General features: G+C 35.8%; 1 protein-coding gene across 2 annotated transcripts in view; it reads left to right on the top strand.

Moving 5' to 3' along the window:
• MYO1D (myosin ID) overlaps positions 1-25,829 on the top strand; it is a 134,693-nt gene that overhangs the window by 30,468 nt on the left and 78,396 nt on the right. For both annotated transcript variants that reach the window (XM_026718251.2, XM_087916389.1), the window contains exons 7-16: positions 374-490; positions 1,711-1,914; positions 2,717-2,862; positions 2,944-3,058; positions 5,465-5,635; positions 12,795-12,865; positions 15,248-15,322; positions 15,420-15,552; positions 18,999-19,165; positions 20,086-20,293. In XM_026718251.2, coding sequence (XP_026574036.1) covers positions 374-490; positions 1,711-1,914; positions 2,717-2,862; positions 2,944-3,058; positions 5,465-5,635; positions 12,795-12,865; positions 15,248-15,322; positions 15,420-15,552; positions 18,999-19,165; positions 20,086-20,293 — 1,407 coding nt within the window. The remainder of the gene's footprint in view (positions 1-373; positions 491-1,710; positions 1,915-2,716; positions 2,863-2,943; positions 3,059-5,464; positions 5,636-12,794; positions 12,866-15,247; positions 15,323-15,419; positions 15,553-18,998; positions 19,166-20,085; positions 20,294-25,829) is intronic.

Genomic DNA, 25,829 nt, shown 5'->3' with positions numbered 1-25,829 from the left:
TTTGTATGACTTTGGCTAACAGGAAAGGATAATTTATATTCTCTCTTGCAGCTTCATTTACTCCTTTTTTCCTTGTTTTCATCCAACCCCCAACCTCCATCACCCCCTAGAGTTTTTTAATTATTAATTTGGATTCATTATGGGTATTTTAACAGATTAAATAGACTTTCTCTTTTGCTTTTCTTTTTCCTATCAGCTGGTTCATGTAATACTTTTTTACTACTATTACTAATACTTTATTCTTTGTTTTGGTTGAAGTATTCCTTTGGCTTTCCCATGTAGGGATGAGTGTCTTATTTTCCCTTGCTTAACATCGTATTCCTAGTGTTAAAGCAAGAGAGGGACTTCATGTTTCTGTTTGATTCTTTTTTAGTGTGCCATTAATGACAGTGCAGATTTTAAAGCTGTTGCTGATGCGATGAAAGTGATTGGGTTTGGACCAGAAGAGATTCAAACAGTGTACAAAATCCTTGCTGCCATTCTGCATTTGGTAAGTGGATCTCTCTGCTGTTAGATTTATGGAAAGAAAGTATGTTGTAAGGTTATATGAGGAACATCGGGAACAAGAGGGTAATAGTTACATTTTGCATCTATACCAGAGGTGGTATTCTGCAGGTTCTGACCAGTTCTGGAGAACCGGTAGCAGAAATTTTGAGTAGTTCGGAGAACCGGCAAATACCACCTCTGACTGGCCCTGCCCCCATCTAGTCTCTGCCTCCCAAGTCCCGGCTGATTGGCTGGGTCTTCCTTTGTTGCCCTGCACAGGAAAATGGAGCTGGAAAGCAGGTTAGTGTGGTGGGGAGGGAATGGGATTTTGCAGTAACCTTCCCCTAGGAGTGGGGTGGAAATAGAGATTTTACAGTATCCTTCCCCTGCTATGCCATGTCCACCGAGCCACACCACACCTACCAAGCCACAGAACCGATAATAAAAGTTTTTGAATCCCATCACATGCACATTTATTTGGGTGAGAGACATTAATTCTATTTAAATATATTAAAGATCAAAGATATTCAGATTCCAGGTTTATTTCTAAAGATAGGCAAGCTGATAGAATGAATCAGGTTTCCATGGTTACAAAAAAATACAGGTATTCCTTGACTTACAATTGTTCAAGTTGTGGTTGAAGTTCCGATGTAGCTGACAACTTACACTTACAACCATCCACACAGTCACATGATTACAATGTGGGCGCTTGGCAACCAACTCACATTTATAACAGTTGTGGTTTCTTGGAGCCACATGATCGCCATTTGCAGCCTTCACAGCTGGCTTCCAACAAGCAAAGTCAATGAGGAAGCCAGCAGAGAACGTTACAAGTTGCAATCATGTGTTATCTCAATTAACAACCTCAATGTGGTCAAGTGATGCCTCCCTTAACCACTACAACACTTAATCATGAGTTTTCTGGTCTAATTGTGATTGTAAGTAGATGATTACTTGTAGAAACTTCCAATGTTCTTTAGTGGATTTGTTCTTTTATTAATTTTAATAAGTAAGGTGTAATTTATTCTCAGCAAAACAATGTATCAGGAATTTGGTTCCCTAGCAAGAAATGTTTTAGTTTAGGGTGGATATGGAATATTTATTATCCTAGTTTGGGATGAATCAAAGAAATAGCCATAGTTTTTAAGCAGATATAATACCTAACTTGTGCTTGATGCTGAAATTGTTGAAGAAATGAAAATGTTTCTTCCATATTTTTTCCAGGGCAACTTGAAATTTTCTGTGGATGGAGAAACACCAATGATTGAAAATAGCAAGCTAGTATCTGTCATTGCGGATCTGCTCTCGACTAAAGCTGATATGGTAGAAAAGACCCTGCTTTTTCGAACTGTAGCTACTGGTCGTGATATCATTGATAAGCAACACACAGAGCAGGAAGCCACTTATGGCAAAAATGCATTTGCAAAGGTGAATATAGATTCCATCCTATCAGTATGAAGTCTACCTTTTTAGTTTATGATATCTTCATTTTTAAGTGAAAGTTAATATGATTGATTCAAAAAGGTCCAAAGTTGCCACGTAAAAAAATCCACAAGTAAATTATCACTTGCCATTCATGAACAATCTATGTAAGAAGGAAAAAGGTAACTTTCTCTCCAGTTATCAGAAATATTCTGTCTGTGATCAATAATTGCCTTATTTTTTGTGACCAGAAATCAAAGTATTGTTTGAAGTTTGTCTGAATTGCCAGTTATTATTATATTTTTTTTTTTGGGGGGGACACACACTAGTGATTGGAATTTTCTGGAGATTTATGAAATCTTTGGAATTCCCTAAGTTAATGGATGATGTAAAAGTCATACTATGAGAAAGTGTGAAATAAGGTGTGAGAAGACAAGTATATTTTTTGTGTGTGGGGAGATTGGAATGCACACACTTGTAGCTACTTTTTCAGTGAAACACATTGTATATCATCAGTAAAGTTAATACAGTGATGGAGAAGGAATCTGGAACTGGCTGACCTTTTTAATGAACTAAATGTCCTGAAAATAACCGCATTTCAATTTTAATAATGTTACAACAAAAGAACAGCTTTATTTGCAGATTATTTGTTTAACTCTCATAAGATTTTTACTGCTGCAGTAGTTTAGAACTGGATGGTTCCTAGTTTTTTTTTATAAGGCTACAGGGCCTAACACAAAATACAGGCTTACTAAATCTGAGTTTTAAACCAACCAAATAAAATTGATTGATGTACTTTGGTTTATAGGCAATATATGAACGCCTTTTCTGCTGGATTGTGATGCATATCAATGATGGGATTGCAGTGAAAGATTACAACAGCACCGTTCATGGCAAAAACACAGTGATTGGAGTTCTTGATATCTATGGCTTTGAGATCTTTGACAATAACAGGTGAAATATCTTGAGACAGTCATGTATATATTGGTTCATAGGAGGATTTAAGGCATTATTTACTGATTTTTCCTTTTATAGTTTTGAACAATTCTGCATTAACTACTGCAATGAGAAGTTGCAACAGCTCTTCATTCAACTTGTTTTGAGGCAAGAACAGGAAGAATATCAGCGAGAGGGGATTCCTTGGAAGCACGTGAGTAGATTTTACATGGTCTGCTCAGAAACACTCAATGGTTACCCCACCCCCAAATTAAGATTTAAAATGCAGAATCCTAGGGGGGGGGGATCCAATATGCTTATTTAAAATATCAAATCTAAAGGACACAATTACTAGGAAACCAGTTAATAAAGCCTGCAAAAGTCATAAAGGAAAAGACTGAAAATTGAAAGCAGACAAATTTTATCCAGTTAAGAAGGTAAAGAAAATGGCGATGGTTTCAAGAAAAACTATTTCTGTTATACCTGGATTTGAGGAAAGGGATAAAAATGTGGAACTTCAAGAAAGACTTTTTCAGCTACTATATAGGCTAAGTGAGACTATACAGAAATAATCTTTTAAATACTTTGATCCAAAGGCAAGGTTATAAAGATTATAATCAACACTCTGAGTTATGCCTGGAAGCAGACTGATAAGCAAGACAGTTGCAATATCAATGGTACAGTATGATCTTTGAGAATACCCTCTGCTCCTGCAGCTATGTATTCATGGATATATATATTCATGAATACAGAATAGCAATGGTACTTAGAATTACCACTGGTACTTAGAGTTTCACAGTGCTTTACAGCCCTCTTGAAGCAGTTTATAGTGTTAGCATATTGCCCCCAATAATCTGGGTCCTCATTTTACTGACCTCAGAATGATGGAAGGCTGAGTCAACTTTGAGCCAGTCAGAACTGAACTGCTGAACTACTGCATTTTAACCACTGTGCCACTGTGGGTCAGAATATTTCTGTATTCATCTCCCTGTCCAACTAAATGGGATCAACTCTTTCCGGATCCCATCCCTATTGGATTATTATCTAATGGGGCCTTAAAAATGGGCATTTTTAATAGCCGCCTATTTCCTTTGAACTTCTTCCTGGCAGAGGTGCAATCAGCCTCATTCTCTTAGGCTTTAGGAAAATTGTGGAGATTTATCTGTTCCAACTTGCACAGGAAGAAAGTGCATTATAATTGAAGATGAGGTTCATGTGTGCCTGTCATTTGTATTTTTTATCTTTCTTGAGCTTTCATTGTATCTGGAATTGCATATATTTGGAAACGTTACATATTCAAATTGTTAGCAATGTAGAATCTTGAGAATGAACAGAATACAACCAAAATGAATGTTTTGTGCCAAGTATAAATCTTAATGGGTTTTCAAGGAATGTCCCATGTAGAGGTTATTACAGTAGTATAACAACAGCAACAACAAAGAATAGGTAATCTGTTACAGATTTGTGTACTCCGATAATGGTTATCATTCAATCATGGTTGAATAAGGTATATTCCTATATAATGTAGTTGCTTCTTCAAGGAGATTGCAAGTGCATCTAGCTTTGGTTAAACAGCAACATCTGGCTTATCCTTATTCTCATGCTGGTTCAAGATACCCACACTTAAACACAAGCTGGAAGAAATATATCTGCATACTGATGATATGTTCCCCTAAATCTCTGGGTTATGTAGTACATTTCTCAACAGTTTTAGTACATAGAAAAATGATATCCTTATATGACACTATGGTACAATACAGATGATAACAAGCCAAAATTCCCAGTATTGCCTTTGGAGACTCGCTTATCAGAAATTTTTGAATTACTATAAGATGGTGCTGTATACCCACCAGTCAGCTCAGATTGGTCAATGCCACACTAAATAGAATCCCAAACCACAGAACCAGCAGTGGTTTATTCACTCTGTCTAGGTCTCCATTCTCCAATTCCCAAAATAACCAAGGCCTGAACTTTGTCAAAATAGATCTAGACAATCTATTTTGTTTAAATAATCTTTGCAATGCCAAACAACTATCTGATCTTGTGCCAAAAATGGAGATTGAAGACAAATTAATAAATATCTACCTCTTAGAATCTGAGCAGAAAGGGAAAATGTTACTTATTTCAGGCAGGACAAAAATATAACCACTGCCCATGTGTTTAATGAAACAGAGATTGGCAAAGCCACCTATAATCAGCAACCACTAGCACAGGGAAGCCATATAGTTAATAATTTTTCCCAAGATTCTGAGACTGCGCTCTTAACTTTGGAAAAATAGAGGGTTTTCTATCGTTATTGGTATAAAGTACAAAAAGGAGGTAAAACCTGGAATATACATTCTCAATCACACAGAATACCATATCAATAATTTTTTATTCTTCAGATATCTCTAGATTTAGAAAGCAGTTTTAAAATGTTGCTGAATAGTTTGGCTTACATTTTTTTGAAATATTGTGTATGAATTTAGAATACATCTCACTGAGTTTTAAAGTAGGAACTGCATCTGAAGGAAATTTAAACTTATACCTCCTCATTTCCTTTCGTATTACTGATTCTAATAGCAGTGTTTACTTTTCCTCATGGAGTTCTCTTTAGTATTTGTGCTCAAATATTCTATAGATTGACTACTTCAACAACCAGATTATTGTTGATCTTGTGGAGCTGCAACATAAGGGAATCATAGCCAATTTGGATGATGCGTGCATGAATGTTGGAAAAGTCACAGATGAAATGTTCCTGGAGGCTCTTAATAAGAAGTTGGGCAAGCATGCTCACTTTTCCAGCAGAAAGGTATTTTTGTCCAATCTGGCATTAACTATAATACTGTCACTAGACTAACAAGCTATTTTTTTTACTTAATTAGCATTGAAATATTTTAACTTTCTTAATTGAAACAGATCAGTTTACACAAAATAGACATTTAGCTTCATGTTATACCACTGCTTCTAAACATATGCCAAGGAATTTTGAAAAGCATATTTTTCAGAGTTTATGACTAATTGATTTTTTTCTTAAAGCATTTTATCCTCCTGAAAAGGATCAAAGAACTGTGTACAATTTAAGCTGCAGTTTCTAAAAACACGGTACAAAAACAACAAACACCGTACAAGGACAAAAGATCATAAAAAACAAATCCACACAATATCCTCTTTATTATCAAGTTGACCAAGTCATATTATCAAGTTCAGCAAGTGCCATTTCATCAGAGTGGAAGACTGCTTCCTCTCTGATGGGCTTAGAGTGTAGAATATGGAAGAAAGCTCGTAAATAGCCTAATGCTGCCTCTTCCACCTTCCCCTCTTCATGGTGTCTTGTTCAGTATATATTTAATCCTATTGGGATTTTAAGAACTAGAACATACTTTTCAATCCATCCAAGCCATAAACTCGTAGGTATTAAGGCTGAGTTGAAAATACATGAATTTTTAGTGCATCCCATTCCATCCATATGTGGATCTGACTGTGATGGTTTGGGGCTCAAACTGAACTATGGTATTTGTTGGCTGATATTGTTATGGTGACACTAGTTGGGGGAAGGAACCAATTGGCATATACAGAATGTATAGCTAAAATTCACAGATCGAGAGATTAAAAAAAATAAATCTCAAGCTTATGGCTTGAAGTACTCCTCTGCTATAAATAATCTTTAAAGCTGTTTCCAAAGGGAAAAAAATTTAATATCCAGCAGAGGGAGCCATAGACTTTTCAATGTTAAAGAGAAAAACAGAAACATGAAGCTGGCTAGACTCTGATGTCATTTATAACCAATAGAAGCCCAGTAATGTAATGTTTCTGAACAAGTAAGAGCAGAGAATATGGAGTATGTAGGTTTTTATTTCAGAAAGGTGAAGAGATTCTTTTTGAAACTGTAGTTGAATAATGTTTTTATTAGGAGCAAATAGAATGCAACAAAAGCAAATTATTAGAGCTGTTCAAAAGGCTACTTGTTATGCAAAACACTGGGAAAGAGGAGTGTTAAAGGAAAACGCTAGCTTTGCTGAAGCCACAAAGTCTTCATTTGGTCACATCCATAAAATAGACTGTAAGATATAATTGCTAGTTTAAATAGATACATCTGAATACACTACAGATTTCAGGTTGTCCTTAGGGTTGTTAGGGCTGCCCAGGGATGGGATTCTACCGGTTCAGACTGGTTCTATAGAACTGGTTGATATGATTCTGTGCAGTTCAGAAAAACCAGCAAATTGTGCCCCTGTCTGGCCCTGCCCCTCCCTGCCCAGTCAGTCCTTATCGCGCAAGTGCAACATTGTGCAGCCCAACATTGCTGACTGCATTCTTCCCCACTCAGTCACTCCTTAAGGTATTTATTTTATGTTCCTATAATCAGCTGTGCCGGGATTCCCCTCGCTTACTTACTGCTTCTCCCAGGAGGCTTCCCTGAGGCCCAGGAAAGCCAAAAATGGAGGGGGGTGCAGCTCCCCCCTACCCCCTCCATTTTTTGCCTTCCTGGGCCCCAGGGAAGCCTTCTGGGAGTAAAAACGCCTCCTCAGGAGGCTCCACAGAGGCCCAGGAGGCCCCAAAACAGAGCACAGGGGGTTGCTGTGTGCAACCCCATGCTCAGTTTTTTTTTTTCCTTCTGAGGCCCAGGGAAGCTTCCTAGGAATAAAAACACCCCCCAGGAGGTTTCCCTGAGACTCAGAAGGCCCCCAAAATGGGGTGGCTGCAAAAAAGCCACACCCACCCAGTCACATGGCCATGCCCACAGAATCAGTTGTTACAAAATTTGAATCCCACCCCTGGGGCTGCCTCTAAGATTGTTAATAGAATAGTTAATCCATTTTTGAAAGTACATCAATTAGCAATTAATAGATTCTGTCTTCTAAGTAAAATGTAGAGATTAAGCACTTTTTCATTATTAAGAAATTTAAAATGGTGTCATTTTTACATTCAGAAATAGTAAAGTTCTTTGTGAATCGGTATAGCTTAGGGAGTACATAGCGTAGTTACAGTTCTACTCATTGTTTACCTCTGGGGGGGAAATATTATTATCATTATTGATATTGATATTTTGATGCATTTTTAAATGTTCAGTTGACTGAGTTTCATGTTTAATGAATAAAGTATGTAATAATATAATAATAATAATGAAAGAAACAGAAGGTTTAATAATTGCTGCTCAAGATCAATTACTACAAACTAATGCCATGAAAGCGAAGATACAAAAATCCACTGACAATCCAAACAACGAAGTTGAAACTGTTTTACATTTGATATGTGAGTGCAGCAAAATCCCACAAACTGATTACAAAGCTAGACATGATCGAGTTGCTAAATTAATCCACTAGTCATTATGTAAAAAATACAACTTACCTGTATCCGAAAAGTCATTGGAACATAAAGTGGAAAAAGTTGTCAAAAATAAAAAGGTGAAGACTTGTGGGACTTTCGAATACAGACAGATTGTTGTTTAGAACACAACATGCCAGGTATCACAGTTGTCGAAAACTGAAGTGTACAATTTATTGATATCACTGTAGTGAGAGACGCCAGAATTGAAGAAAAAGAACTGGAAAAAATCATGAAATATTGTGACCTGTCCATTGAAATATGCGATTATGGATGAAACATGTAACAGTGATACCCATTATCATCAGGGTACTTTTTACCATGTCCAAGAATTTTATAAAATACATCAAGAAATTGCAGCTTCCTGCAATAACATCAGCGGAACTGCAAAAGACTGTGCTACTTGGAAAATCATACATCTTAAGAAGATACTTGGTTGATACCTAGGATGCTGGCAGCAACCTGTATCAACCATTAGTGCCAGTCAGTTATATTTGTGATACATTTTTAAATGTTCAATTGACTGAGTTTCATGTATAATAATAATAATCTAGAACTTCATAACTTGGATCAAAAGACAAGAAAACTAATGACAATGCACATTTTCTGCATTCAAAAAGTATCAGGACAGCAGAGGACTCTTAAGTTGAAACAAACTGTGGAAGAGGAAACACATGGCTTAAATGACTACATAAGAAAAGCAAAAAAGCCTCTGCTGAAAGAGGTGAACAAGTGTAACTTCTTGAAAATGAGATTGAAAACAGAAGATAGAATTCTTTATTGGCCAAATGTGATTGGACACACGAGGAATTTGTCTTGGTGCAAATGCTCAATGTACATAAAAGAAAAGATACATTCATCAAGAATCATAAGGTACAACACTTGATAATAGTCATAGGGTACAATAAGCAATCAAATCATACTAGGAAACAGTCAATATAGAAAGGAAACAATTGAGCATCAAGTTTCTATCTGGAAAAAGAAGCCTATGCATAGTCAATATCTGAAGGACTTTAAAGGAAAAGTAGATACTGTGTTTCTCACAAAATAAGGCTGGGCCTTATTTTTTTTTCACCCTCGAAAAAACGGCTAGGCTGTCTTTTTGGGGGTGACTTAATTTCCTCCCCCCCTAGAGCGGCCCATACACACGTACCTCTCAACAAGGCTGTTTCTATCAGCCGACGAAAGCTCCCCGAAAGCAGAGTCCCCAGCCGCTTCGGGGTGAGGCGTGGCTGCCCGTGTCCCCTTGCCATTAGGCAGTGTCTTTTGGGCGATGGAAGCTCCCCAAGGGCAGTCACCAGCCACTTTGATCGGCCGGTAGAAGCGGCCTCAGGGTGAGTGCACACACACACACCCCTTGCCGTTTCTATCGGCTGACAAAAGCTCCCCGAAGACAGAGTCCCCAGCTGCTTCAGGGCGAGGCATTCTCTTCACCTTGTATAGTTCTAACAAACGATATGAGAAATGGCAGGGAAACGCATGGTTTAAATAGGCCTAAATTTTGCGGGTGGGGCTTAATTTCACCTCATGCCTAGAAATCATGCTGGGCCTTCCTATTGGTGGAGGCCGTATTGTTGGAGAAACACGGTACAAGCTAACATGGAGACGGTTGAATTAGGGGTGCTGAAGAAATAAACCGAATGCTTCATTGTGGCTGTCTAAGAATAAGCCTTGCAGACCAATTCCATGACAGCAAAAATTCAACATGACAACAACAACAACAACAACAACAGCAAATGCCGTTTATGCAACAAGAAAGATGAAACAGTGGATCACCTTATCTGTGGCTGCAGCAAAATCTCACAAACTGATTATCTACGACATCATGATCAAGTTTCCAAAATCATACATTGGAAGCTTTGCCAGAAGTTTGAGTTCAAATGCAGCAAAAATTATTGGGAACATCAAATTGACAAAGTGAGCAGATCAAGATCTTGTGGGACTTTTGAATCCTAACAGACAAGATATGTGACCTACAACATGCCTGACATCACTATTGTCGAAAAGAAAAAAAAGTCTGGTTCATTGATATTACAATATCAGGTGATTTACGAATTGAAGAGAAACAGCTAGAAAAAATAATAAAATATGGTTTGCAAATTGAACTTGAGCGACTATGGAGGAAGAATAATAGGAGAAAATAATAGGAGCAATAATAATAGGAGCTGTTGGAGCAATACCCACAGGGTTGCCTAAACATGGAAATTTTGAACTTATTAGACCTGGATATCCTAATTGTAAAAAAACACCCTACTTGGAACTGCCTATATACTCAGCTACTACCTTAACCTTACCTTGGTCAAGACTTGAACTGTTAAGTTTTTACCAGTCCCAGACTGCAAATTGAATTGAAAATTAACCATAATAATAATAAGCTGTGCTGTACTGGAAGATCTGCAAGAAATATAATTTGCCTGCAAGCAAGAACTGATAGAACCATAAAACAGAGAAAGTTATAGAAAATGAAGAAGCTAAATTGCACTGGGATTTAAGAATTCAAACAGACAAGCACCTGTCACATAACACTCCAGACTTAGCAATTGCCAATAAAAATAAATAAAAAAATCTGGATAGTGGACATGGCAGTATCTGGAGACAATAATAGGGGAAAAAAGAACTAGAAAAGATCACAAAATATAAATAACTACAAATATAAGCAAAGGTAATCCCAATAGTAATAACAACTTGGCTGCAATCCCAAAGCAACTGGAGCACTTGAACACTGCTAGCATTGACAAATTCACCATCAGTCAATTGCAAAAAGCAGCTTTACTCGGAATAGTTTCCATCCTGTGAAGATATCTGTAACACCATCAAACATTTACACCTCCTACCCCAGGTCCTTGAAAGGACTTGATAGATAGACTGAAATGCCAAATCCATTCTGAACATCTAGCTGACTGTACAACAGACCAATAAATATAGTCAATTGAAAAAGGTGGCTTTACTTGGAACAGTTTATATCCTACAACAATATTTTAACCATTAAAAAACATCATCTCCCTATCCCTGGTTCTTGAGAAGGATTTTGTGGATGGATAAAAATGTCAAATCTAGTCTAAACACCTGGTTGATTGTGCGACAAACCAGGATAATTAATTTCAATAGCACTTTTAAATTAATGACACTGTGATTAAATTCTTCATGATAAGATCTAAATGTAAAACAATTTTTAACATGTATTTGCTAAGACTGTCTTCAAATTTAACACAACAGAACTAAGATATTAAGCTTCTTACAGAACAAAAAAGTCCAAGCAAATGTAAAATAAGGAGCTTAATGACATTGCTAATCTGTTTTGGTGCACTCCTATGAAACATGCATGAAACCAACCTTTTGAAAGATACTGTATATTTGATTAGTTTGGAGATCATAATTATCAATATCATACTGGACTGATCTTCAAGCATACCTGAAATGTGAGATTTTCATTTCCATTTTTTCATGAATGCTTTATCTAAAACTGACAGACTTGTTAAGTAATTTCAAGCTATATATTATAAAATTAGATTCTTTCAAAAATCGTAGTAAAAAATAATCACAATTTTAAATAAGATAGCAGACTAAGGTTGGTGAAAAGAGACATGAAAGCGTCTTAAATTCTTTTTTGTGCCTGAGCTGGAGGAAACGGGAGGGAGGTACTGATCATTCGTGCTACAATAAAGAATGGGTTACCATGTTATACAAAACTGATCAGCATAGAACTCAACTGCTCTCATTGTTAAAATTAAACTAAATGAAGGCAATATTATTCAAACTGGAGTATAGTTGAAGATGATTTAACAAGCATTATCACACAATTAAAATGTGTTGATTGTTTATTTAATTAAATAGACAAATGCATAACATTATACAGAAAATCATCTTCTGCATTAATACTTCTGCATTGAGAAGTATGTTCTGTTTTTAGTGAAAACTGCATGATTGTGATTTGGCAGCACAACTCATTTAGAATTACAGATCAAGCTTGTCTTCTTACTTTTCCAATAATTAGAATTGATGGTTTTAATCATTTTTTATCCATCTGCATCTCAGTCTTTGAATTAAAGTGTGCCTTATATCTTTTTTTGTTTTTGTGGACATATAAATCCCACTTCCATGTATTTCACATTATTTTACTGTGCAGATTTGAATTTTTAAATGCACATTTCTTACCTCTACCACTGCCAGGTCAATTTTCAAACAGTGAAATAGAATGAAGAGTCAGATAGGGTCAATCAAACAGGTTATATTTCAATACCTTACTAAAAGCAATAAGGGAAATATTGAGAAGGCTATATCCACCATCACAGTTCTAGATTAATTGTCATATTTACTGATGTGTGCATATAAAATGTTTGACACTGTTTTTTTAAATAAAAAAGCCCTTTGTAAATGTCATGGTTTGTGAAAAAGGCCCTTAGTAAATATCATATTCATTTGTTTCCCATGTGTTTTATCACTAAGTTGTATCAAATCACTAAGAAAGTTATTGTCTTGTCTTACAGACAGCTTGTGTAGCACCTGCATTAGGAAGGAACATTTCATGACTAGATGTAGCAATAATTAGATCGGGTCTTCATTCAGATCTGTAACCAAAAACCTGCTGAAAGTTACCAGCAGCTGCATTTCAATAATTAGTTTTTAATCCATTTGTTTTTAAGCTTTGTGCTACGGATAAAAACCTGGAATTTGATAGAGACTTTCGGATTAAGCATTATGCAGGAGACGTTATGTAAGTTTGTTTCTCATACTTGTTGCCTGATTCCTATTAAAACAGTGTAATGCATAGTTGCATAATTATAGTTGCACTTTGTTTTTCCTTCTGTACTTCCTTTTGCTTTTTTGCAATGTAAGAAAACATCTGAAATTATTTCACTATGGTATTCAAATGATTGGTGTAGAGTATATGCTTATATTATACTATAAAAAATCTAGATATCTTATTGAGAACATGCGCTCCATTTTCTGCCTTATTGTTCCACGCATGATTCTCCTCCTCCTCCTTTTCTCCAAAAGCATAAAATAGATTAAACCTGATTTCATTTTCAACACTAAAATAGATTGGGCTGAGAATGAGAGTAACTGATCTAAAACAGTTCCCAGGATTTAGGTCTCCTTAGTCATAGTAATATATCTTAATCACTATATATAATTCTAAAACAGTAATTTATGAGTTTTGAAAGGGTTGTGGAAAACTAGGGCACTAATTATTGAGAGAATATGTGATTTGAAAATCCAACCCAAATACTTCCCAGAATTTCCAGTTTAAGAATTTGAAAAAGCCTCTGCTGAGACTTAGGACTCAATTCATAGAGTTGATAATGCTAAGCAACACAATCCAGTACTTAATACTACATAAGATAGTTCTAGTAGCATAACGGAAATATAAATATGCCACTCTCCCACCTCCAATTTAAATGTATGCTATGAAGTTAGGGTAAATAAAAAGCAAGACGAAATATGGAAAAAGAAGAACAGAAATACAACTTTGCCATCCTCCAAAGTAGCATAAACAGTCATTTCAGCCAAAACAGCAGCTTTATGACGAACCACAATTTAAGGAATGCTTGATTTTATTTATTTATTTATTTATTTGTTTGTTTGTTTATTTGTTTATTTGTTTATTTATTGCTGCACATAAGTTTTTCAATGATAATCAAGATTTCTTCCAAGATTTCTAACCATCCCTAAAACCTAATACCATTAACTGGGTAATTCTCCATCAAAATTCCTTCTATATAGCACAAATTTAGTTTTGCATTTTTAAAAAACTGATTTTACAGATACAGATAATCAGAGTTGGAAGGGACCTTATAGGTCATCCAGTCCAACCCCCTGCCCAAGCGGGAGACCTTACACCATTTCTGAAAAATGGCAGTCCAATCTCTTCTTGAAAGTCTCAACTGATGGCGCTCCCACAACTTCCGAGGGCAAGCTGTTCCATTGGTTGATTGTTCTCACTGTCAGAAAGTTTCTCGTTGTTTCCAGGTTAAATCTCTTCTTGTTCAGTTTCCATCCATTGTTCCTTGTCTGGCCTTTGAGTGCTTTAGAAAATAACTTGACTCCTTCCTCCCTGTGGCAGCCCCTCAAATATTGGAAGACCGCTATCATGTCTCTCCTGGTCCTTCTCTTTACTAGACTAGCCAAGCCCAGTTCCTGCAACCGTTTGTTGTATGTTTTAGCCTCCAGTCCCCTAATCATCCTGATTGCTCTTCTCTGTACTTTTTCTAGAGTCTCAACATCTTTTTTATAATGTGGTGACCAAAACTGGATGCAGTACTCTAGGTGTGGTCTTACTAAGGCTTTATAGAGTGGTATTAGTACTTCCCTTGATCTTGACTGTATCCCTCTGTTAATGCAATTTAGGATTGCATTAGCTTTTTTGGCGGCAATTTTGTAATAATGCATTGTCAGTTTAATTGTGGCAAAGACTTTTTTGTGAAGTCATAGTGATTAATTAGAAAACTCTGATGGTACTAAAAAGACTGTTATAATGTGCTCCTTTTTTGGTGTTAGGCTGACAGCTTGGTTTTATCTTTAGGTCTAATTCCATTGTATTTCCTGCATTAAAGTGTGCAAAAGTATTTGGAAAACATTAAGGCAAAGGCATAATTTTGACACTTATTCCCAGGATACACTATAGCTTTTTTGCATGTCATACATGATTAAGAGATATAAATATTTAAAATCAGTTTATGGCTTGTGAAATTCTCAAGCCATTTAATTATTGCAGGGGGAAATTGGATTACTTGAGATTGCAAAATGGCATTTCACTAAAAGTACCTCTTGGTTGTTCACTTTGACCCAGTTGCATTATAAGTGTTTAAAACTTCTAAAGATGACAGTGAGGATGAAGAGATTGAGGAATATTTACTTCCTTTAAGGTATTGGAACTCTGCACAGTGCTTCTTGAAGAGAGATCTTTAAAAGCTTTTTTCCCTTACCATTATGTTTTGAATATTATCCATTTTCATGAGACTTTAGATTTTTATTTTTTGCTGATTTCTATTTATGGGTTGTTTTTTTCTTATTTTCTGAGTCCAGGTACTAATTCTACCTAAGTAGTTACTTAGTAGTTCAGTGCAACTAATTACCACTTTTTTATATTTATCAGTTATTCAGTCACAGGATTCATTGATAAAAATAAGGACACTTTATTTCAAGACTTCAAGCGTTTGATGTATAACAGGTAGGAATCAATTTAACTATCCATTTGGTTTTTTACCTAGAATAGGCCAAATATGACTATATTGTTGCCTTTTAAAATTCTTTCTTGTATTTTGTAGTTCCAACCCAGTGCTGAAAAAAATGTGGCCAGAAGGCAAACTGAGTATAACAGAAGTGACCAAGCGGCCATTGACTGCTGCTACACTTTTTAAGAACTCAATGGTTGCCTTAGTGGACAACTTAGCATCCAAGGTAAGAAGTTCCTAATTCAGGAAAGGTGACCTTTGATGACTACCTGTTATTTCATTACTGTGGCTACTTGCCAAGTCACTCTTGCCTTGATTGTATCAGCAACAAAAATTTCAATAGGACATTTTGGGATTAGAATATTAAAGAGTTCATCTTCCTTCTAGCATTGAGAAAACTCCAAGATTACAGAGTGTGATCTGTTTATGATAAGGGAGTAAGAGCTATGTTCCCAAAGCCCAGATCATGTAAGAACTCAAAAAATGATACAAATATTTGGAATAGATAATAATAATGCTAGCTTAGACTATATATTTTCTGCAAAAGAACACAAAGATCAAACAGGAACAAATCTGTCAGTATAAATTTCTTGATGCAGCATATTTAAAATTTCCCCATAGAATTTTTGCTTAGTGCCACATATAGAATGATCTAATTGAAAAAAAAAACCATCTGTAGCTATAAACCATGGATGTCAAACTCGATTGTGTCACGTGACATGTTGTGATATATCGTGACTTTTTTGCCTTTGTGGAGCTGAGATGGGCGTGGCCAGTTTGATATCCCTGCTATAAACAATTGCATTGTTATGAATTTGTAAATGCTGAGGAGAATAAAGATGTTCTTAACATTTCTCTAAATTGTAGCTAAGTCAGTGCATGATTTATTTGTGTGTGTGTGGGAGCATTCCTAAGAATAGGTACTGCAGCAAAAAGCTATTTATAGATGTGGCACAATCTTACTATGATCTCAGTAGTTTCCATGTAGGTACCATATTGTTCTCATGTTTTATCCAAGAGTTGATATTCTGAAGATCGGAAAATAACTTACCTATTATAGTGGCAATCTCTAATGAAGATAATTTGAAGCAGCCCTTTCCTGTTTCCATAGTGTGGTTGGCAACTAAAGCAAACCCAAATATTATTTACCAATGGGAACTTGTGCTAAGATTTTGATTTTCCAGGTATCAGAAGGGGATAAATTAAATATAGTAAAATAAGCACACAAAAGGAATGACAATGTGCAAAGAACAAAAGCCTGAAATAAAAAGAGAATAACATTCCTCAAGGCTTTACTAGAGGCTGAAACAGAACATGAAATAGAATTTTTTATTTTAAAGATTGTAGATTAGCACTTCTCAAAATGATTCTTTTTGAATTTATTCCTTCTGTTTTTGGATATCTTAAGACATACCCTGGCTGAACTCATCGGTTAAATCCATTTTACCTATTTATTTAATAATGAATAATTTCGTTAACTTTCACCCTTTCTTCAGAAAAGTATATTCTTCCCTTTACTATTTTTCAATGACAGATTACTTCTCTTTCACTGATTTCATTTTTTAAAATATCCATATTTGCCTTATGAAGTATTGTAGCCTGTTTACTATTATGAGTATGGGAGGAGGAGATAAATAAGTTACAGTATAGTGTACAGCTTATCTACTTCCCTGTGTCTGTGCTTTTTTGAATAGTGTAATATTTGATGATAAATATACAATACCATAATAAAAGAATGTATACTGCTAGTGTATTTTGACACCATGATTTGTAATAAATTTGACAGCTTTACATTTTTGTCAAGAAAAGAGACTCTTGTTCTAAAATAAGAACATAGTAAATCATCTTGTTCTATTGAGTAAATCAAACCATGGTCCATCTAGCAATACTGCCTAGACTAAATGGCAGCAATTCTTCATTCAGTTTCTGACTGATTTATCTCAGTGCTGTTTGGGATGCCTTTTAATGATAGAAAAAAGAGGATTAGAAATATTATTATAATAAATAAATGATTACAATATGTTTTAACAGTAAATTACACATATCTCTTTGGTATGGAAACAGGAATAAGTTTTCTTTAGTAAAGTCTGATTTTTTTTTAGGAAATGTCTTATATCCTGGGGTTGAGAAAGAACAGGCTAGGCTAGGTTAGGGATTCAGTCATCTTTTCTATCAGAAATGGCTCTTAAGATCCAAAGGAGGCACTTTTTTTTGAAAATACAGCCTCTATCACAGGTGTATCTTTTTGACATTTAGAAGACAGCCTTCTTCAGTATTGTTCTATTCAACACAGTCCCTGGCATTTGCGGTTGCATTTAGAAAAATCTGTAAATATCTCTTTAACAGTCAGAAAAATTATAAAAAGACGTAATTGTATTATACTTTTAATTATTAATTGTATTAATAATTTAATTATTAATTGTATTAATTTCATTATTTTAATTTATTTATTTTATATTTCCATATTCTTTTTATTTTTAAATTTGAGCAGCAACTTTGGGAATTAACCTAAACAAAAAGGCTTAACCTATGAATATGCATAACTAAAAAAAAACAGAGCAGGCTTTCCTTATATAAAAAAAGACAGAAATGTTTGAGGAAATGATTTCAGAAATGAGTATAAACTAGCTTCTTTTTATTTTACCTCAGTTCTTTACTTCAATGACAGTTGGGAATTTTGCAGGTAGGAGAATTTCTCTACCATCTTTCAACCCTGTTTCCAGCAAAGATCTGTGCTCTCAGTGTAGATACTTAACAGATTTTTTAAAGAGCGAGATAATAACTAGCAAGCTGACATAATTCTGTTTTATTAGGCAGGATGGTTAAAATCTAGAACAGTTGTGGCAAAGGAAAAAATATATGGGTCAATTTTTTTCTTCATCTTCCCTCTCTTCTGTTTTCTTACTGTTATATTATCTCATGGCTGACACTCCTGCTATTACATAGGATGCTCAGTACTTGCCTTTATTTCTAAGAGTTGCACGGCAGGCAAAATTCTGCCTGTTATAGTTTTTATAATTGCAGGCTGGCAATCTTAAGATTACAGTGAATGTCTACGGAGATTCTCAGTTATCCAGCACATGGTTGTCCCAAAGGTGCTTTTTCAAGAGGCAACTGGACTTCAGAGCTGAAGAAGCTTCTTGGATGAGAAGTGAAGCATCTTCAAATAAACAAACAAAAACAAAAGTCCAGTTGCCTCTTGAAAAAGTATCTTTGGGATGACAGTGAGAGGTAAGAAGTTGTAACAATTGATTGGGATATTAAATTTCATATTGTCTAAGCTAGAAAACCAATTACTTTTTTGCTGGATGCCTGTCTTAGAACTTCTCCTTGTTTAATCTTTTTACTCTTAATGAGTACTCTTATTGGCTGTTTTCTAGTTAGTGTGGAAATGGATTATAAAAATGTGTAGTCAAGAATGAAGACATATGGAATAGAGCTACAATACGAGATCTATTATTTGCATTCTGGAAATTCATTTAATGATGCTCATTGTAACTTACCTGATAGATCTTATTTCAGGTGTTTCTAGGAAAAATATAGTCTTGTTTTTCTAATGGAATTTTATAGGAGAAGGTAATTAGGGGGTCACTTTCCACATGGTCACTTTCTACTACTCTTTTATTTTATCTGTTAATTCAAATACTGTTGTTTCTGGTTGCTTTCTTTTAGGAGCCATACTATGTCCGTTGCATTAAACCCAATGACAAGAAGTCACCGCAGCTGTTTGATGAAGAAAGATGCAAGCATCAAGTTGAGTATCTTGGACTTCTGGAAAATGTAAGAGTACGACGGGCAGGATATGCCTATCGCCAAACATATGAAAAATTTCTTCACAGGTAACAATTGATGAAAACTTTGCAAATTTCTTATATTTAACTGTAAAAATATGTTTATGGTTTGATATTACATAAGCATTCTTACACAAATCACAGTTATGTCTTAAGTAATTTAAGAAAAATTATTATCAAGATTAGTGAGACCAGCTAAAGAAAAACCAATTTTATATCCTTTTTTGGTATTCTATATAAATGCACATGTTTTTTATGGAAGAGCAGGAGTTTCATGGGATATCTAAAGAATTTTATTAAAATTTTATTAAAATGCATTACATCCAAATAAAACAGTTTTTATAAATCCTTTTCTTGCTCCAGGCTCAATTCTCTATATCAAGTAAAGCAAGACCTCTCATATTTATTTAGAATTATTTGGCAAAAGCTAGAACATGCTAAAATTACAATTTGTAAACATAATTAAATCATTCAGCCAAATCCATTTGAATGTTAGATTAATTTAATATCATTAATTCCTTTTAGCTTTGTTAGATATCCAGTCTACTAGAAGGTATTATATATATTTACCAATGCTGAAAATTTTAGTTGCTAAAATGCACTGAAAAAACAAGGGTTATCTTATCTGCAGATGGGCTTATATGCAAACTCAACAATTTAGTTTGCATATCATTTATTCTGTAACTTAAGCAATTGTAGCTTGTTCAGTAAACTACTGAATAACAAACAAAGGATTAGTGTTATTTCACAGTTATTGCAAATTAGCATTTTGTAATACATGTTTAAGGTTTCTATAATATATAATTCTGTATCAAGACTGTATATTTATTTTCTTTCTATTCTTTCTATGGGAAATCTGCTTTGGCAAGATAATATGGGTTGTTGTGGATCTTTCTGCCCTATTACTGACCATCATATTTAATATTGGCAAACAATGTTTTTTAAAAATAATTCTTGCATCAATGCAGGTACAAAATAATTCCTGAATTTACTTGGCCAAATCACAAACTACCATCTGACAAAGAGGCTGTGAAGAAATTGATTGAGCACTGTGGGTTTCAAGATGATGTGGCATATGGAAAGACAAAGATTTTTATTCGCACGCCACGAACACTCTTCACGTTGGAAGAAATGCATGCCAAGATGCTTGAATGGGTGGTTCTCTTTCTACAAAAGGTGAGAAGCAATATTGAAATTTCTTATAAAGTAATCTACATCTGATATCCACAGATTCACAGAATGGAAAAACACAATTTGTAAAATAAGTTGCCTTTAATCATGTGCTAGTCCTGGTGACTTACATGTACACATGCATATAGTTTTCTTGGCAGTGATAAGGGAGTGGTTTGCATTGCCTTCTTATAGAATGTTGTTGGTTTTTTTCCCCTTTCAGATCTAGCATATTTCCAATGTTCTTTTAACTCTAAGGAGTTAAAAATAGATGAAAACCAAACTGGATTTGAAAGACCTGTCCAGTCTTGTTCTCTTCACATGTTGGCCATCCAGATGTCTGTAGGAATCTTACAAACTGAATAATAGCACTTTCCTTCTCATATTTCCCAAGAAATAACCCCAGAGAAACAACACTTTGCTCACAAGAGGATTTGCCACTTAAATAATATGCATTAGTGTCTCCTCCTCCATTAATTGGTATCATTTATATTTAAAGCCATTCAGGTGATAGTAATTGATACATCCTGGTGAAGACAATTATATAGTTAAGCATATGTTGCATTAAAAAGTCTGTCCAATCAGGAACTTTGGATGATCTCTATTCAAATATTATTGAAAAGACAAAAAAAAAAAAAACCAACAATTCCATCCCTTTGCTTCATATAATGTGTAATAGCTTATTTTTGTGGCATGTTCTCTTTTATGCAATCTTTTTTTCCATGCTAAAAAGTCCCTAATGTTCCTACAACTCTTGGATAATTTTTCTTGCCAGTCACACACTTCTGCATCAGCTACTGCTGTGAATCCCCCAACAGTAGTTTTAGCAATTGCTTATTATTGGCAAAGAGCTAGTATTTGTTAAAAAAAACTTTGTAGAGCTTAGTGCTCTCTGAGCTTGGTTGTTTACTTGCAGAGGTTTTATTATCCAACTAGGTAACATCATTAGTGCAGTGTGTGGGTGGGTGGGTGGGTGGGTGTACACATATGTTGTTTTCATAATTTGATGGTTATATGAGAAAATGAGTAAGACATATTTGAACAAGATGAAAATCCATGGTTAGGAATAGGGGCTAGAATTCTTAATAATGCAGGTTCTAATTTGAAGCATCGTATTATTAACATGCTTCAAATTAGAGCCTATGTGATTAAAAATTCCAGAAATGAGAGCTATTTTCATTAGATGACAACCAGAAATAATTGCTGATAAATATTCATTTTTTGTTTTTTAAACACACATACAAACACAGAGTTGTAATACGTTACTCATTAAATAATGCCATTATTTAATTTTATAGAATTAGCTTTAAGACTTTAGACTACTTTTGGCTTGTTCATTTTATTCTTATTGGTACCTTTACTATGAAAAAAGATGGTATCACTGATTAAAACCTTGTTATAGAAACTAGGCAAAAATAATTTAAGTGAAGATGAAATAATTTTTTTTCAGTATCACATTTTTTGAATGTCTTTGAATGCATTGTTAATTATCTTTTAACAAATCTTTAACTTTAATCTTTAAATTAAATACTATTTGAATCTTGTATCTTTTTCTTAATCTGCACAAAAATGAACACTTTTGACTCCCTCGATAGTCAAACTGTCAGTGTGAAAGGTTCTCTCTTATACTTGCAATAGTTGTAGGGAACATTGGCAACCTTGCTTTTTTTTAAAAAAAAAAAAAATCTTTACCTTTATATATCATACACCACTCAAAGCTATTTATAATATTTGTTCATAACTAAACTATGATTTTAGTACAACACAAAACATTTCCTGAATTCTTTATGCATTTTTTAAAGGTGTTCACTACATTTCTATATCAGCTTTTGAGATAAGTATCAATAACAGTAGATAAAATTTTATTTATTTATTTGTTGAATTTATATTGTCGCCTATTCGCCCATGGCAACTCGAGGCGGCTTACACAATATAAAACCATATTTAAAATAAAAAAAACAGCAAAAACTAACAAAAAGAATCAAATAAATTAATACAGTAGAAACAAAATCTGGAAAAAAATAAATAAAAAACATCACCCCACGCCCCGATGACAGCAGATCACATGAGCCATTTAATGGGCTCCATCCTGTTCTGGGTTCCCCAGGCCCACTGGCAGAACCAGGTCTTCAGTGCCTTCTGGAAGGGTATTAGAGAGGGAGCCATTCTACTCTCTAGGGGAATGATGTTCCAGAGAGAGGGAGAAGGCCCTTCTTCTGGGTCCCACCAGGTATATCTCTCTCAGAGATGGAACCCACAGCATTCCCTGACACCCCACTCTAATAGGTCAGGTAGATGTGACCAGCAAGAGACGTTCCCTCAGATAACCTGGTCCCAAGCCATGAAGGGCTTTAAAGGTGACAATCAGCTCCATGAATAGCACCTGGAAGCAAATCGTCAACCAATGCAGCTCCTGCAGGAGAGGTAAAACATGTGCATACTGTGATCTGCACAAAACCATGCGGGCCACTGCATTTTGCACCAACTGGAGCTTCCAGATGTTCTTCAAGGGCAGCTCCATGTAGAACACATTGCAATAATCAAGACAGGAAGTGACTAGGGCATGAATGACTATAAGTAGGGATCGTTAGTCCAGGAAAGGGCGTAACTGGTGCACAACCTGCAGTTGTGCAAAGGCCCTCCTGGCCATGACTGCCATCTGCTCTTTGAGCAGGAGTTGTGAGTCCAGGAAAACCTCTAGATTACGCCCTGGGTCTGTGTGGGGTAGTGCCACCCCATCCAAGACCAAAGGTGGCAATTCTGTCTGAGCCAACAAACCCCAAACCCAAAGCCACTTGGTCTTGGAAAGGTTTAGTTTCAACCCGTTGCTCCTCATCCAGCCCCTAACAGCCTCCAGGCACTGTGAGAGGAAGGATACAGCAACACTTAGCTCACCACGGGCCAAGACATACAGTTGAGTATCATCAGCATATTGGTGACACCTCAGTCCATGGTGATGGATGATTTACCCAGTGGCTTCATATAAATGTTGGACAGGAGTGGAGAAAGTACTGATCCCTGCGGAACCCCGTAAAGCAGTGGGCAAGGGTTGGATCTCTCCCCTCTTATCAACACTGACTGAGAGCGGCCACAGAGGAAGGAAATGAACCAAGACAGCACAAGGCCTCCCACTCTATCCCCTGAAGCCGTTCCAGGAGAATCCTATGGTCAATGGTATCAAAAGCCACTGAAAAGTCAAGTAGAGCAAGGATGGATGCACTACCCCCATCCCGCTCCCGCGAGAGATCATCTAAAAGTGCAACCAATGCTGTTTCTGTCCCAAATCCAGGCCTGAATCCTGACTGGCAGGGGTCAAGATAATCCGTTTCATCCAGAAACCTCTGGAGCTGCTGCACAACCACCTTCTCAATAGCCCTAACCCTAACATTTTCCCAAAATACTGCAAATACCAAAATAATTATTAAAGGTAAACCTAATGCAAAATGAGAAACTAATGCAAAATAAATCAGTCCTAACAACAACAACAAAGTCAGTGAAGAAAGAAGCTTAATATTCTGTTAGGAAGGATATTGGAAAGCCTATATTTTTAGCTAAAATTTGGACAGATTCCTAAACAAGAAGATGGATTACACCTTTTAGCTCTAACTGGAAACTACTGATAGATAGTAGTTATTGAACTTGTATGACTTTAATAACCAATCAGGTCAGAAATTTGATTATAGTCCACTAACATTTTTCAAAGACAAACCCATGTGAGTGTCACAAGGGCATAGTTTATGGGTCTAGGACAACTCGTCACAACTAACTCGCCATGATCAACTTGCCACAGTCAACTCGCCACTGCAGGACAATTCAGTATAGGTTTAATTTCTTTTATTATTCAACAAAGTACTACAGAAGCTGGTAGTCATAGGAATGATTTTCTTTGATGCAATAGATAAAATAATGTGGTAAATAAAAGGAACTAAGTGACTCCTGCAGCAAGTTGTCCTGCAGCAAGTTGGCCACGGTGATGTCAAGTCTGGGGAAATCGGGAAATCAAGTTACAACTGAGTATAAAGATTTATTGCAAACTTAAGCTCTTTACAAGAATCTGAGTTACTAACTGTCAAAACAAACTGGTAGTAGATAAGAGTCAAAGGAATTCAAATGGATTTAGATATAATTATGGGCATGAAGGGACTCAATGACAGACGATGTGTTTGAACCCGCTTTCAGGCTTAGCCTAGTCATCTCCTACAGGTGAGTTGGCCATGGCAAATTGGTTGTGGCAAGCCTGCCATGGTAATTGCCAGGGGTGAGTTCTCCCGTGCTATGGTTTTCCATGGCAGATACAGCGATTTAAGTGGGGGGCATCGTTGCTCTATCAGTCTCTGAGATTTGAAAGCACATGGGCTGTTTGCAGTTCTTTTAGTAATAGCTTATTAAATAATTAGTGGCAGGGAAGTAAGAAGCATACTCACGTGGCATTTTTCCAACTGCTTCATATTTTATCAGTTACATAGTCTGGTTTATATAAGGCAGTTTAGTAGATTGTAAACATTCATTTATGTTAGAACAAATAGGACTGCGTGGCTATATTTAAGTCATACTTCTAATGTCTATTTCCCACACATCCTTGAGCTCACAATTTTTGTAAAGCAAACTGAGATAAGTTAGGAAGCTTCCAGCTTAACTTCTCAGATACCCTTTTGTTCAGTTTCCCGAGCCACTTTCTCTGCTTGGAAAGGTATGTGCTTGATTCCATCAAGGTACCTTCGTGGAGAAAAACATGTCATCTTAAGTTTCCTGGTTCACATAGAGTAGTATCTCTTCCCAAATGTAAATGTGTCTGCCATCCTTCCCAGACTTGTGAGTAATGCTGCTCTGCCTCGCCCCCTCACCTTGAGGCATTCTAGTTTCCCCAGACGCTCCTCTTAGTAGACTTGTCAATCAAATCCCCAGCAGCTGTGGTTGCCATGGCAATGTTTCTGGGCTAAGTGGGAGGGGTGAGTGGGTGAGTGGGAATGAATAGATGAGAGGAGAGAGGAAAACAAAAGCTGAGCAAACTTGTTATAATTTAATATTTTGGTTCCTAATATGTTCTTAAAATGGTCTGTTAGGAATTGTTAGTGGCGAACATACTGCTATGATAGAAGACACCTAATTCATATTTAGTTGCGGACCAGCACCTTAACTGGAGACAGGCTTCAGCATAATGACTTTATCAAAGGTTTTTCATTTACCACCTTTTGAGATCAGATTTCAGTCAGTTGATAAGAACAAATATTGTTTTTCTATCAACATAATACATTGATTGATGGAAGATTCCCAGCATATGCTTCAGATCATAGGGAATCAGAGACCTTACGGAACGGTTCCGTGTAACTGAAAAGATCATTAAGGCTTATATTTAAGCCTCAGAAATCAGTTTCCATTTGGCAATAGTTTTTAACACTCACAATTAAAGAATTCTAAATTATTCTAAGCCAAGTTATTTTATTTTTCATTTCATTGTTTTACCAAGCTTATATATTCTATTCCAATTATCAAGCAACTTTGAGGGGACCTCATGTTTCTTTCATATGTAAACAAAATAATC

The sequence above is a fragment of the Pseudonaja textilis genome, chromosome Z (assembly GCF_049901715.1).
Source record: "Pseudonaja textilis isolate UNSWEBS1 chromosome Z, rPseTex1.2, whole genome shotgun sequence".
NCBI lineage: Eukaryota > Metazoa > Chordata > Lepidosauria > Squamata > Elapidae > Pseudonaja > Pseudonaja textilis.
Note: the sequence above shows the minus strand (reverse complement) of the source record. Positions and strands in the feature narration are given on the sequence as shown.